Source organism: Astatotilapia calliptera, chromosome 5, assembly GCF_900246225.1.
Source record: "Astatotilapia calliptera chromosome 5, fAstCal1.2, whole genome shotgun sequence".
Classification (NCBI taxonomy): Eukaryota; Metazoa; Chordata; class Actinopteri; order Cichliformes; family Cichlidae; genus Astatotilapia; species Astatotilapia calliptera.
Genome location: NC_039306.1, coordinates 13,767,517 through 13,783,177, shown reverse-complemented (window position 1 = coordinate 13,783,177; position 15,661 = coordinate 13,767,517). Strand labels below are relative to the sequence as shown.

The 15,661-nt window shown below is 38.4% G+C and overlaps 1 protein-coding gene across 4 annotated transcripts in view; it reads left to right on the top strand.

Moving 5' to 3' along the window:
- raly (RALY heterogeneous nuclear ribonucleoprotein) overlaps positions 1–15,661 on the top strand; it is a 130,276-nt gene that overhangs the window by 36,965 nt on the left and 77,650 nt on the right. For 2 of the 4 annotated variants that reach the window (XM_026167343.1, XM_026167341.1), the window contains exon 1: positions 12,391–12,425. The exons of 1 other annotated variant lie outside the window; for it this stretch is intronic. In XM_026167343.1, the coding sequence (XP_026023128.1) occupies positions 12,408–12,425 (18 nt within the window). In that variant the 5' untranslated portion in view covers positions 12,391–12,407. Of the gene's footprint in view, positions 1–12,390; positions 12,426–15,661 lie in introns of those variants that run through there. One more of the 4 variants, XM_026167346.1, reaches the window with a different exon arrangement.

The window sequence follows — 15,661 nt, the reverse complement described above, 5'->3', positions numbered from 1 at the left end:
GGCACTGGTGTGTAGAACCAAAACTTTGACTCTGTCCTGTTGCTCTTTACTCACCAGAGTGTTTCTAGCTGAGCCACACAGAACAGCGTGAGAGTAAGGGAAGAGGAGAATCCAGATACAAGATGCATTCAAGGATATATCTAGTTTACCTTTTTCAGAAACCTTGGCATCATTTTGGACAGTGAGCTCAGTGTTGATGGTCGTTTTAAAAGGTCACCAGAACAGCTTTCTGTCACCAGAAAAATGTATTCAAAGTTAGAAAATTCTTAGCTTAAACTGACTCAGGTGGTCGCGGACACCCAACTTTGTGAACACAATAAGCTGGGAATGATACTACACCAGATTTTCATTTGCTGACACCAGATGTGCTTCTACTAAAAAGGTTTTTTGAAAATCTTGTGAATACAATCACTCGAGAAACATGTCAGCTAGGATTTTCAAACTGATACCATAGGTGCATCTACCAGGAGGCTGAGGAGTAGCACTGGTGACCGACAGTATTTTGTATTTGTATTAAGTTTAAATATAGTGAAATGTGCTATATAAATAAAACTGCCACTTTTACAGTGAGCATAGCACGTTCCAGTGTTTCCAGTATATCTACAGAGATCACCTCACAATGAAAACCTCTTTTCTCAGCCATGTACATGCATGGAGCGACATTCATGCTTCTTTTCTTACTTTCCTCGATATCAACAAGAATGTGTGTTAGTGTGTTAGATTAGTTTCTTTATATTACAGTATGTTACAATAATATGCAGAATATTCCCAGCCACAAACTTGCATCTTCAGACACAATTGCAGTCAGACTCAAGAATACACACAGTTTACGGTGCCAGAATTAAATCCCCTGTCAACTTAGTGCTTTGTCCAGCTGTACTACTTAACTTCAGTAGTTAACATGCAATGATGCCAGTTTAAAAAAAACAACATTTGTTTCTACTTTTCTGCAGCCCATCACCCTTTTTTAACCAAATCTCCATGCATGGAAGGAGGCAGCTTTAGGGTTGATCTTTTCACTCAGGAGCGTAGCTGTTCTTCTCGGTCTGCCCATGACGGTAGCTGCGTGTTACTTGCAAAGCCAACAAACCTTATGTGTACAATTTCCTCCTATATGTCCTCATAGCAAGGCTTTCTAAATACATCAGTACTGTCATTCTGACCCTATTAACACACCTGAAAAACAATTCAGCCAGAATAAAGAATGAAGCACCCTGATAACAGAAACCCATTGCAAGTAGGGAACTGGTCAGCAAATTGATTTGCCTTATTTCACCTGCAAGTACACAGTAATGCTGATTCAGAAATTACTATGACAAAAGTAACTCAACAATATACACAAATGGAAAATTCCCTGTAATATTACTGGTGGAACGACAGAAGCAATTTTGATTACCCAGAAAAACAGCAGTTTTCAAAATTAGTAGGAGAAACAGATGGGGAACACAAACACCTTCTGCTTATTTCTATGGGTATGTAACGGAAATAAACTTTATACATTTTAGAAACTGATATTCATAATATAAGATTGAGAGCAATGGCTAGACGTGAAGATTTGTTGATATGTGGTTTAAACAGGAGGTACAAGTAAACATAATCCGTTATTAACATGCTGTTGATCTGTGCAGTTAGGATTTCCCTGTACTGCCTATGCCTGCTGGATTTGATGTGGAGCATTTCAAAAGAGGGATGTTTTTCACTATTTCTTTACTGTAATGTTCTCAGCACTGGCCTGTCAATCAAACTGTGCTGGCGTACTTGGTACTTTTGATGGTGCCGCTTGAGTTTCGGTAGATGGCATTTGTTCTCAGACATGGTGGAGACCGCTGTGCACGCTAACTACACTGTGAGTCTTTGACTTTGTTCTGTCACAGAATCACTAGACTTACTTTTTTCAGTTTCACTACTTTTCTGTCATAATTTTGTATCCAGAACCTAAACCTTGACCTTCTTTCTTTCACACATATTCCCACTCTGTTAGTGCCTTATTCAGCAGTTGTCCCTAGCTCACACCCTGGCATACATCAATACACTTACATTTCCTTTTTTCCCTGTAATTTCCCTCTGTAACCTTTTTACCTCATACCAATACACAGAATCCATCAGGAAGAGGTCAGAGGGTCACATGACGCCCACACATCTCTCGCTTTCATCTCCAGGGAATCCTAAAGGGGTAAAAAAGGTGTCATTTTAGCACCAAAGTGAGCTGATCCCATTATTAATAACATTAGGTGAAGTTAATAGGCAGGCATAATTCTCCAGATGCGGATGACTTCATTGGAGAAATTGGCCTAGAAACATTTAATTTAAGTACAAATTACTGTGGAAGTTTCTCATTCTGCTAGCAATTTAACAGAAAATAACATAAAATGGCTGTGCAGGTTATGATGAAGCATACAAAGAGGGGGAAGTAATTGAAAAGTATTGTCCTTCAGGAAATATAAATGGGGTGAAAAAGACAAGAGAGAAGTATCGAGAAGGGAAGAGAAAGAAGGAGTGATGAAGAAAATAGAATAAAAGGACACGTTTCAGAAATAATAAATGGGCTAAAGCCAAAAATAAGATAAACAGCAGGAAAAAATTAGGAATAAAAAAAAGTAAGAGGGCAGGTGGCAAGAATGGAGAATGACTTTGATGATAGACAAAAGGGAAGGGGATGTAGAAGCTGAACACACAAGAGAGAGTGTCATTTTATATGTGTGTGTGAGGGAAAATTATATTAAAACGGACATACTGCTTAAAAGCACTTGAACTACCTTAAACATACATCTTCTAAAGTGACTTTCAGAGCTTCGCTTTTTGATCTGAGTGTGGTTACAACAAAAACAGCCCTTGTTGCACAAACCTGAATAATTCAACATCTTTAGTTCTTGCAAAGTGGAAGCTGCATGATGGCCACAACTGAACTAGACAGTGAGGGCACAGTTCCAGCTGTGCCTTCTGCTTTAGAAACTCTCACTTGAAGCATCTTTGATGTGTCGTGATCTCTCTGTAAAAGCACAACAATAAAAGTAAACAGCTTAGTTAATTAATTTTTGATGTTGTGTTTTTGTGTCTCCGCAGTCTTTGCTCATAGACACTTAAGTTGGGTCGAGGTTAGGGAGCTGGGAGAAAGAGGAGTGCTTTATTAAAATTTATGTCATGCATCCAACTTTCAAAAGGTCCCCAGAAGCCATTCATAGTTGCTGACTAGCAACATCTTGTGATCTTTGATGAACTTTTGTGTGCTTGCAAAGTAAGCTGTTAAGAAGTTAAACTGCATTATAACTGTGATTTTTGAAAGAATGCATTTGTAACATTGAATATTTCTATAATTGCAAGCCAAGTTTCTACCAGCATCTGATTATGATTATGCCTGTAGAATCATCTTTTTAGCTTAGGGTTTACTGCTGACTGTTTTTAGATTGTAAAAAGTGACCTCATCTTTCCTTCTTTCAGCAACTGCAACTGCAACTGCAAATATTGTTAGTCCAAAAAAAGTTGTAAAATAAGGTATATGGTATAAGGTATATTGCAGCATTTTGCAGCCTGTTTATTTGACTATGTACTCGTATTTGTGGGAGAAGACCCCATTTACAAGACTTAGTGGATTATATAGGAGTTATGGTAGTTAGTTGTTTAGGATTTCTGGTGACTCCCAAGGTCAGCTATAGGGAATGGTTACTTGCTTAGAATGCTATAACATGTTAAACATAAAATATATCTAATTAAAATCCAAGATACTGTATTTGTGCAAATGTTCTATTAATACTTTAGTTGTAAGTAATTATTTGTAATGCAAAAAGAAGAAAATTATCCCTTTTCGTGCTGTTACATTGCATTTCAATATACAGTGCCCATCTTGGTATAAAAGACATATCCAGATAATTACAGGAATAGTAAATGGTAAATGGCCTGCATTTGTATAGCGCTTTTCTAGTCCCTAAGGACCCCAAAGCGCTTCACACTACATTCAGTCATTCACCCATTCACACACTGGCGATGGCAAGCTACATTGTAGCCACAGCTGCCCTGGGGCGCACTGACAGAGGCGAGGCTGCCGGACACTGGCGCCACCGGGCCCTCTGACCACCACCAGTAGGCAAACATGGGGTTAGTATCTTGCCCAAGGATATTTGGCATGCAGCCAGGAGGCAGCCTGGGATCGAACCACCGACCTTCTGATTAGTGGCTGACCTGCTCTGCCACCTGAGCTACAGCCACCCCTAGTATTCTTTATTTGCATAAAAACCTGCATAGTTGCCTTTTAGCAAGTCTCTAAACTTCTCTAATGGAGTTGCGTACCTGACAAATAGACTGTGCTTGCAACAAGAGAGGTCAACTTCAGGTGTACATGTCCAGCAGCGCAATGGTACTGGGAACCAAAGACCTAGTGCTTAATAAATTATTGTGGGATAAATACGAATTAAATAAGTAATAAGGTTTGTACTGAAAGTTTAATACTGCAGTAATGTGGGTATTGGTGGTGAAAAAGGATCATTGGTTTCTAGCGGCGTTTGATCCATTAGTTCATAGCCAGTTCCCACCAGAGTACATTTACAACAGGCTGGAATGAGAAGATGAATTATTAAGCCCAAATAGAGACAAAAGAAAAAATCTTCTGACTGCTGCTATGGTGCTCAGCTTGCACTGCTCAGAGGAAAACAGCTTACTTTAATATGTATGGAAGAATGACATATACAAAGAAAGAATAAGTGAATGATGAGTGAAATGGAAGATCAAAACTAGTTGTTTGATAAAGGTTATGTGAAAGTCTGGACTGGGACCAAAAATCAGCCCTGGGATTTTTAGTTAAGTTGGCCTGTGATTGGTCAAAATAGCCCAAATGGTCCAATTAAATATGTCAAATCCTCAAAGCACTAGTAAAGCTACACGAGTAGTAGTACATGAAAAAAATATAAACAAAACAAACATAAAACAAATATATGCATATATGTTTGATACCAAAAGAGTTTGTCTTTTTGATCAGATTGGTACGGCTGTTGCACTGCAGTGCGGCATGTGACAATTAAAAGTTAAAATTAAGTCTTTATCAACCACACCTTCCACACTAAACTTGGTTCTATGAGGTGCATGAGCAGGGTAGGGGCCTGGAAAATGATCACCAGACCAGCCCTGGTTGTGTGCACATCCTGCAGCAAAGGTGGGTTTAAGACACTCGTCCCCACAAATTTGTGTTGTGAATGTCAAATACCCAGCTTGCTTTTCATCAGTTGCAATGGATCCATTGTATAGCAGCCTTTCAAGCCTCTGCTGTCTTATATTTTATATGTTAATCTTAATTTATTACATCTCCAAGAGCAATGACGCAGTTTGAACATATGGTTGAGCTGTGAAGGGTTTAACATTTTGGAGAAGTACTACAACAACCTCATTTTGGTTCCAATTGATTGCTTTTCATTTCCCATCTGTATTTGTATTCCTCTTCTCTCACTCCTTGGTGAATTGACCCTTTGTTTTGTTTAGTGATACAGAGATGAAGCTCAGTTTGAACCATAGTTTGATTTAAGAAAAGATGTTGTGTCCTAATCCCTTCAAACTCTGGTTGTGTTTGATAGTGATGTGACCTAACCCCTTCACTGGAGCACAACAGAGGTACTTTTTTATTTGCGTTGTTGTTTCATCATGCATTTATGAAAAACAGTATGTTTGCGTGTGTTACTGAGTGACATGCTACTTCTTCGCTTCAGTGCTTCGTGTGGCAACATGCATGCATTCCTCCCTTGAATAACTCTTGCTGTTCTTGTTTCTCTTCTTGTCTTGGTGAAATAAACAAGGTTGTTGGCATTAACTGTGACCACAAACCAAAGACGTTATTTACTTTGTGAACAGCGAGCATTGTTAGAAGGTAGGAATCATAATGATGAAGAAAAGGTTAAAAAGAGCTCTGAAAGTTTTACAGAAAAGAAGAAGAGCGAGATCAGAAGCAGCATACGGAAACAATAGATTTGCATTTACGTAGAGGTTGTTAGCGAGCACGCACAGAAGAGCCAATGTTAGAAACTCTTTTGTGTTTCTTATTACAATTTTGTAATGTTCTGCAAAGGATATTCATATTATATATTGTGAAGGATGAATAATTTAACTTTTTTAGTATGTCGCACAACATAAAATTAACTGTTATCTTAATCAGGTTCATGTTGTAAGGCAAAGATCTTACTATAGAGATAGAAACTCAATGATCCCTGTAATCAGAGATTTTTGGGTGGAAAAACTCATTGGGTACGGAGTAAAGGCAGTGAAAAACAAACAGGCCAAAACACAAACCATGCTTAGAAAACCGCCTTTTCCTGAAAGTCGTAAAAGCTTTATTCAACACAGCAGTTTAGTTTTCAGCATTCGAAAAACTAAAGGCTGAGAAAATCCTCAGAAAAATGGACCTGAAGAAGGAGCTGCTGACCGTCTTCTACCGCTGCTCCATTGAAAGTGTGCTGACATATTGCATCGGTGTGTGGTTCTCCAGCTGCACCACAGCACACAGAAAGGCACACCAGAGGGTCATCAATATGGCCCAAAAAATCATTGGACATCCTCTTCCCTCCCTGAAGGACCTGTACAGCACTCGCTGTCTCAAGAGGGCACGCAGCATCCTACGGGACTGCACACACCCAGGACACCGGGTGTTTAAGCTGCTGCCGTCTGGCAGGAGGTTCAGGCTGCTGAGGTCCCGAACAAATAGACTCAAGGACAGCTTTTACAACAGGGCAATAGCCCTGATCAATGTAAATAGCTGACCTGACTGGATACCTCCCTGGACTTTTTAGGGGGAGGTAACAATGTTTAAAACGATAACAATAATATTTATATTTATAACAAGGTGCAATAATAATTAATGTGCAATAATAACAGTGTGCAATACACATACACTTATTCTTCTTTTTTATACTAAGTTAATATACTGTGTTGTGTTGTTTGTTACGTTGTGATGTGTCATATCGTGTCGTGTTGTGTTATATGTAGTGCCGACGTAGGACAGTTTTTCCAATTTCATTGTACTACTGTACTATGTATGACTGTGCAATGACAATAAAGAGTTATCTTATCTTATCTTATCTTATCTTATCTTATCTTATCAAAAGTTTTTGTCTTTGCACCTGGGTAAAATACTGGAAGCATGCCAGACTTGATAAATGTTTTGAAACAGTAGTGAGGAAGCACGTTAGGAGGAAGATAGGTTAGTGGATGATGCAATCACCAGACCTCCAACCAAGAGACAAGAATGCGAGTCTTCTGTGGGATCTTCACTTTGTTCTTCGAGTCTCTCTTTGTGGGATTCCGCTTCTCATTTTTCCTTTTTCTGATCAATGATGTGCCACACTTTTAGTAATTGGTCTGAAATTTGCAACTGTCCAAAAAGCATTTTCACACTGAAAAATGAACAGAAGCCTATTTCACATTAACAATGCTGCCTTTTTTAAACCAATGTTTTTTTTTCTCTCTGCTGTAGTGTGGGGAAGGTTTCTCACCTGTACTTTGGTTCAGCATCAAGCTGAAAAGTGTAAAGGATCTGGAGCAAAAAGCACCCACATAAACTGTGTTTCTCCTGAAATTAATTTTCAGTTCATTTTAATCACAGTTTTTTCAGTTTCACTTAAAACATAATAATAAAGTATTTTAAGTGTTAGTATTACATTTTTACATTCATATTAGTCTTACATTTGCACACATTAGTATTTAATGAACAAACGGAGCTGTAAACACTGTGGGTTTTTTCATTCGTTTATGTCTGTTTAATTAAATCATTTATATACTTTATAAATGATGGATTAACATTTCTAAATAGAGTATTTTGTCAAGTGCAAATCAGTTATTTAATGGGTAATATTGTCAATTAGCAAATTATTGAGATGCACAGATCAAATGGGGGTGAGCGTTCAATTTATTGAAAACAATCACGGTGAGGAAGCTACTCATTACTGAGTTCATGTTGGGAACTTCTTGGGGATTCCTGTTCTTGGGGATTTAAATGTTGTTTTCAACTGCATCTACAAAAAAATGTTTTGTCTCACTCCCATTTCTTCCTGTTGCATTTTCAAGCTCTACTTGGAACCTTGTTAAGATCCAACCATGAAAAATATAATTTTTTGCTATTTTTCAAATGGTTTTAAACTTTTGATCAGGACTACTAGACCATGGGAACATGAGTGCCTGTTTTGGCTAAGCATTTGACCTTGACCTTTAATGTTAGTGACCAAGGTCAAAGATCTTGAAAAACAATTAAAACATATTGAGTATAATATATCATATCAAAGGGCATGGAGAGAGCTGCACAACACACTTCTAATTTTTTCTATAGAATGCCCTTCAACATCGCAATGAGGCCAGAAAGTTTGGCAAAATTGCACACTGCATAAAAACATCTTAAAAAAGCAGGTTTTTACATCTTATAGAAGCCAAATATTTCAGACAGTTCTGCTCCAATCATAGGGAAAAATATAATAAAGCACACTATTTTCATATGTCATGCTTGAAGGTCATAGGTCAAAGGCCAAGGTCACACAAGCCAGGATCATCTCCAAAATTTAAAGCAATACATTAGTCATTCTGGGACATAAGCACTTTCTTTGTTTGAGCTATTTTTTCAATATATTGTTTCACTTCAGAATGACATAAAAATATATACTAGACCTGATTTCCAAATTACCAATGCTGACATTAGCTACTCCCTCCTGTTCCCTTAGGTCCTCATCCACCGCTCACCTTATGGTTCCCCTTGCCCGTTTCTCCACTATGAGCAACAGAGCTTTCAGCCGCTCTGCTCCCCAGCTCTGGAATTCACTTTCTCCTGATATTAGAAATACCAGCTCTCTTCCCTTTCAAGTCAAAACTCAAAACCCATCTCTTCAAACTGGCTTACTCTCTTTATAATTAGTCTTAGTCTCCCATAATTTCACTGTACATGTACAGTGACAATAAAGGGCTATTCTATTCCATTCTATTCTATTTAAACATTGCCTCCAATTATTGTCTAATGTTGTTTTTATCCTTTTTACTGTTTGTCTTCTATGCTTTGTACAGTGACCTTGGTTTTTAGAAACAAAATGTAATATTATTATTACCATAAATGATCTATAAAAACTGCTGATGCCATCAGGCTGATGTCAGCATGTTGCAATAAAAACATGATAAAACATCAATATTTTAGTAAATTAAATAAAAATGTATTCAAAAGAAGCACTTTTTAATGATTAAGAAATTGGCTCATTTGCGACTATTGGTGATTCAAATTTGTCTTGAAATGTAATATAAACAATTCTGCTGGTGTCACTCTCTGAACAAAGAGTGTATAACCACACAGTGATGCTCCATGTCCTGTATTATTGGGGGTAATGTTGTGCTGAAGTGCTTAATATTATATTGAGAAAAAAACCCTAAGTCCCATGGAAATACAGACCTATCAGTCACAGATTTGTCCTTCAGCATTATAATGTGATCCAAAACCTTGAAAGAAAAAGCTTCAAATATCGGAAGAGCAGCATAATTTCCAGACATAAATCCTATCAAAATCAAAGTGTCAAACCAAAGCAGTAGCTACATTTGTGGGAACTTCAGCAACAGTTTTGGAATGAACTTTGCATTGTAGAAAGGATTCCACAGGGATGTGTTCAGCTGCTGAATGAGAAAAGCCTTTTACAGTTACTGGAGTATATTTATGCATACACAGTACATATTTCTACATCACAGGAAAACTTTCAGGGTAAGAATGGCAAAGAGACAAATGTGTTGGTTTTGCTTCATAAAGATATTAACATATAAAAACCTATAGCTATTATTCAAACAAGTCAGTTCTATTTATTTGCACAGACACAGTGGATTCCTCTAATAAAGTCCTCCCCTTTTTGCACTCCTGCTGCCTTTAAATATAAACCGTTTTCTTAAATACCACCACACACTCATACAGAAAATCTTGATCATAAAACAGCTGTGGTTTTATATAGATTAAAGTAATTGTACATAAAGGAACTGAATATAAAATGTATGCACAAACAATGAATGTATTCTGAACCTAATTACATGCTGTTTGATTGGTTTTACAAGAGTAAAAGAATGTAACACCAGTGAAGGAAGGAGCATAAGCAAACATCTGAGAAGTCTAAAGCTCATTTTTGCGAGTGTTTTAATAGAGAAGCTCCTGAATCATCACATAAAAAAAAACAGAAAGGTTTTTCTAGCTTAAAGACTCAAAGACCGAATCTGCTCCTTCTATCACAAGAAAAAACATCCTCCCAAGAACAAAATAATCCTTATTTACATTACTTTAATTGCTCCTAGTGTAATTCATTTATGTCTGTTGCTTATTGGCCCTGGCTGTAAAGTGCCAAACATCCACTGGAGCAAATCTCAAACCCAACCCCAGTTTTTCTCATTCTAAACTCACTGTACATAGACTAGGTTGGACTTCGAGCTTTTGTATTTTGTTTATGACTGAGCAACAGTAATAATGATTATGGTAATTAATCTTGTTGTTACAATATTGGTATAACTTGTCTCATTCTCCTCTCTGTATAACTTGCCTCTTGGTTGCCTTGGCAATGCCAACTGAACACCCATCGAATGCCAGTCACTCAGTTTCACCGTACGTAATGAACGCTTCCTGACTTTCAGTCTCCCTCTCCTGTCTCTTCACATTCATTTACTACTTCCCATGTTCTTCGCTGTCTTTCGCCTTTGCCTTGTTTGCCCTCTTCCCTTTTCTATGCTGGTTTGCTCTTTGCATTTTAAGCCATCACTCTTTGTTCTTTTTGGTTGTTTTCCACACCCACTTTTATTCTTCTTGCTCCGTTTTAAGACACTTCAGGGTGTATCTGTATGTGTGCAACCACTCAGTGTATTTACTTGCATTTAAATGTTTATAATATAAACAGGATTTATAAATGTTTTTTCAAGGAAGTGTGCATACATAAGCAGTTTGCAGTATATGTGGGTTGCCACACATAGAGGAAAAGCGCCATGACTTTGCATCCAGTTGCCTCATTATGGTATTTAGTCAGGCTTATGTTTAAGCATAAGGCTGCGGGATGGTATGGATCTAATCCTGTTTAAACACATCCTGTGCTTGTGTGTTATTTGAGGCTTAGTTGTGTGTCAGAAAGTAACTTGTGTTTGAGTCAAAAACTGAAACAAAGATAGAGACAGAGAAAGATCAAGGATATAAAAATAACAGGGTTAGAGGCCACAGAATCGGTGCACATATCTCAAGCACTTTGTGAACCTATTTTTGAGAAGCAAACTATAAATAAATGTAATATTATTTATTATCTTTTAAAAAAATTGATTTAGTTCCAATGTGAACTCTTTATGTGGTGATCTTGTGATCCACAACGAGCCTGTGCGTGGTTCACACCCAGATTGTTAAAGGCAGTGTGAGTGCAACCCATCAGTGTAATAAGGCAAGACAACCGTACCTCATTTGAGTTAACCCTTGGCCTCTGTCACATTATTGTAGGGCTTTCAACATAGTCACTATCTGGACCAAGACTTCCTATTTTGCTCACTGGTCTATGACTGTAGATAAATTCAAAAAGTGAACAAAAAGCTCACTTGTAGTTGGATGATAGCCAGTAGTTTCAAGATGGAGTTTTAGCAAAGACAGACTCTTGTTCTACCACACAGATTGGTTATATTGCACCCAAATCCTGCTTAAAGTGAATGATCAATTAAACTTGGCCACAAATGGAAACCAAATTAGTTCCAGCCACCAATCCAGCGCCTGGGGACCAGTGTGTAGGGATGGTACTTTGCTCAGGGGTACCTCAGGGTAGCTGTTCGGTGAACGCCGACCTTTTGATCATGGGGCGAACGCTCTACCTGCTGAGCTATCTCCTCCCTTACTTAAATATTAAAGTAGTTATTTGGTGAGATTAAAAAAGAATTTGGTGGCACTTGTTTATCTTGATGCAAGATAACTCTTTGTGTTCTTTAAATAATACCAAATGACTAATGCTGCAGCTTCTAAATTCTCTTACTACAATAGCGAAAAATAATAAAGGCAAAAAAAAAACACATTTGAATTGAGGTTTTGCTTTTGAAATAAATACAAACTATCCTGAGCAGCAAACTAACCTTTAAATTTTATACACGGTCATGTTTCAGCAGGACGATGCTGTTACAAATGAATGCCATTTCACCTGGATGAGGGATTAGTATCTAAATCAGAAAGAACAGATTTGTGGTGTTGATTATTTAATATTTGTGCTGTTTCTGTTGCAATGCTATATGGAATGGCCTTCATACCCACTAAAAAGTTTCCTCTCATCTAATCTTACTCCCAGAAAAAAAAAGAAAAAGAATGAAGGCTGGTGATTTTGGAGAAAAAGAGAATGTGGAACTGAGGTCAAATGGGCCCCACACCTTGTTTCTTACTTGACTGAACATTCAGCATTCTTCACCCCAGGGCTCTGTCCACCATGTCCATCTCTCTGCAGGTGTGTGTGTGTGTGTGTGTGTGTGTGTGTGTGTGTGTGTGTGTGTGTGTGTGTGTGTGTGTGTGTGTGTGTGTGAACACAAAAAACAAATACTGTCATGGTCCTGGGCCATGTTGGCCCAGTGTTCTTAGTTTTCTTGTATGTTTGTATTTTGTTCCCTGTTTAGGCTCTGTTTCCTGACTTGCCCTGTTGTGTTGTTCCCTGAGTGCTTTCCCTTTGTGACTCTCACCCCCTGTGTGCCCCTCTGTGTATTCATGAGCCCTCGTCCCCTTTCGTGTTTATTCCGTGTCTCCCCTGCCCGTTATGTTGGTGTTCTCCCCATGCTCTCTCTCCTCCTGTCTGAACCTCTGTACTTCCTGTTTCACCTCTACCGTCAGTGTTGTGTTCACTCCTGCCATGTCCCGTGATTATTATCAGTGTCACCTGTGTTCCCCGTGTGCTCCCACTTCCCTCGTTAACCCTCTGTGTATTTATGTCTGCGTCTCCCTCAGTTCTGTGTCGCGTTCTCCCTCATGTTGTGTGTGTTCCTCCCTGTGTTTCTTGGCGAGCTTTGTATTTAGTTTTCCCAGTTTAGTTTTGTATTTCCTACGTTCTGCCTCTCCAGCATTAAAGCTGTAATTTTTGAGTTCATCCCCGTGTCTGTGAGTTTTGCATTTTGGGTCCTCCTCCTGCCTGCCACACAGCGATCCATGACAAATACTGAAAGGAAAAAGGACAGAAAGGAGCATAAGAATAGGACAAATAAAGCAGAAGTTGAAGGACAAATTTTAGATGATGCTCGACAGAGTTTGCGATTGCCCAAATAATACTTGCACATGTAACAGGGTTAAGATGAGGTGACGAGATACACTTGGTTGAGAGTAGTGAGGTTGAATATTTTAAGAAATTTAAAAAAAGGGGATTGTTAAGGAAGATGCAATGCAAACTTGAGTTGTACCCTGTGGCTACAGTGAACGCATATTTTCAGCATCTTTATGTGCAACACACTGTGGCTGTGAGTCACAGGCAAAACAAGACAGTGAGCTTTAGTATGTGGACCCAGCATTGCACTGTGAAGTTTTTCCACTGAGTTTATGTAGCAAAGTTAAATTACCGTGTACAGACTGCAGTAAACTATATGTGTGTAAAGTTACTAAGCAACTGCCAGTTAGTACGAACAACAAATCCTGGAGACATTTCCCATATTCTCATAGTATCATTTAGTCAAACACTATATGATTCATATGTGTGTAAAAAGGGATGTGCACACCTCATGTAAAAAAATAATGACTGGCCTATTTTTACTCTTGAGAAGAACATTCCTGAAGTGCATATGTACCACTTACACTCTGGTATAGCCTCTTTCATTGATTATCAATGTTACAGCATCTGCAGACGCTACATGCACAGGGTTACTTTAAAGATTAAACTCATATCCAATCCACCCCCACATCCCCAATCCGGTATCTACTACCTTACCACCTCGCACTGCATAATATCATTGTACTTCCTGCATTAGTAGTAGGGAACGTGGGCATTTGTTAATGTAAAACCTGTCCTGTAGGATCATCCAGTATGAAGAGTTGTCCTTGGGAGATGGGGAAATGAGTAAACACAGGAGTGGTTATGAATTTGTGTTCAAATTTTCCTTCAAGGTGCCCCATAGCATTTTCTTGATTACATTCAGTTTTACTCACCAGAAGGCTTTGTATTTATTTATTTTGTTCTTTTTTTGTTGAAACCTATCAAAAAAGTTCTGCCAGTGGTTTGCAAAGTTGCTTTGCTGTTTTTGTGTATTGCTTACCAATATGAATTATTTTCTAAAGTGTAATGTGAATATATTTTATGCAAAATCTGCATCTGCAAAGTGGCAAGCAACTTGAGGAAAAAGTGAAAAAAGAATCCCACTCAGGAAGTGTTAAAATTATTTAAAGTGGCGTGTGCTTAACAAATATGTTTAAGCACATGCTAACAAACACTGGACTGAGCATCTTCACCTAGGGTGACTGCTTTTGAGACACAGATATACAAACCTTCAGCCAACAAGGGAGACCCAACGATCATAAACGGCATTAGTTTTCAACTTTCTCATCACTCAATCCAAACCTGAAACAAAGAGGCCACAAGACAGAATCTAATGACTTTAAACTGACAGATAACTGGACTTGACAGATTTTTTTTTTTCAAGAATTAATCATTCAGACACACACGGTACAATTGTAGCCTGTGGTAATATAGATAAAAATGCAACAACACTGAGATGTCCATTTTAATGATTTTGAAATGTCTGCATGAAAAATACAGACATAAATGCTAAAAGTGCCCATCAATTACACACACACACACACACACACACACACACACACACACACACACACACACACACACACACACACACACAGAGTCAAGACTGTGATTTTATCCCCGGGCTGTGGTTCCCATTAACATCCTGTATCTGCTGCAGTGTTAACCGCCCGCAGTGCCAATCAACTGGAATGCCAATTTATAGCCAGTGGCAGGAGCCGCAGTTGTTGTATCTTACTATCGTAGTGGTTTTTTTCTTCCTGTTTCCTGCAGGGAGAAAGATGGAGAGAAGCACACAGACAATCAGAGGATTGTAGAGGGAAAGATAAAGAGAGGACATGGGCAGAAAGAAGTGGTGACACATTTAAAAGAAAAAATACACATTTGTGGTGGATTGTTGATTTCATATAAAGTAAGTTATTCTGCGCCAGTGGAGAGGAAGCACAAGGAATAGTTTCCTGCAACACAGGAAAAAGTTCCTCTGGCACTGCAGGAAACTGTAACTTGGAAAAAAAAACATGCACAAAAACTAAACTAAATTTTATTTTCCTCCATTGTATTAGGTAGAAACAAAAGTTTAGAAATAGACCAACTAAGGAGTTACAGTGGTCCCTCGCTATGACGCGGTTCACCTTTCACGGCCTCGCTGTTTCGTGGATTATTTTTGTGTGCAATTTTGCATGCTTTTTTTTACTTTTTTACACAGTGCATTGGGTTCTGCATCCTGATCAGCTGTAAACCACAGTCAATCAATCTCCTCCGTGCCGTGTCACCAGTACAGTACAGAATGCGTTCAAGATTGTCAAATTTACATAAATCTTCAATCGCTAGCAGTGTGACTCTGAAGTGCTGTACTGTATGTTTGTAAGTTTTCTCCTCAACAAAACACAACAATGTCGACGAAACATTTTGCACCATCAAAGGCAACCGTAGTAGCACCTGAAAGGCAGAAG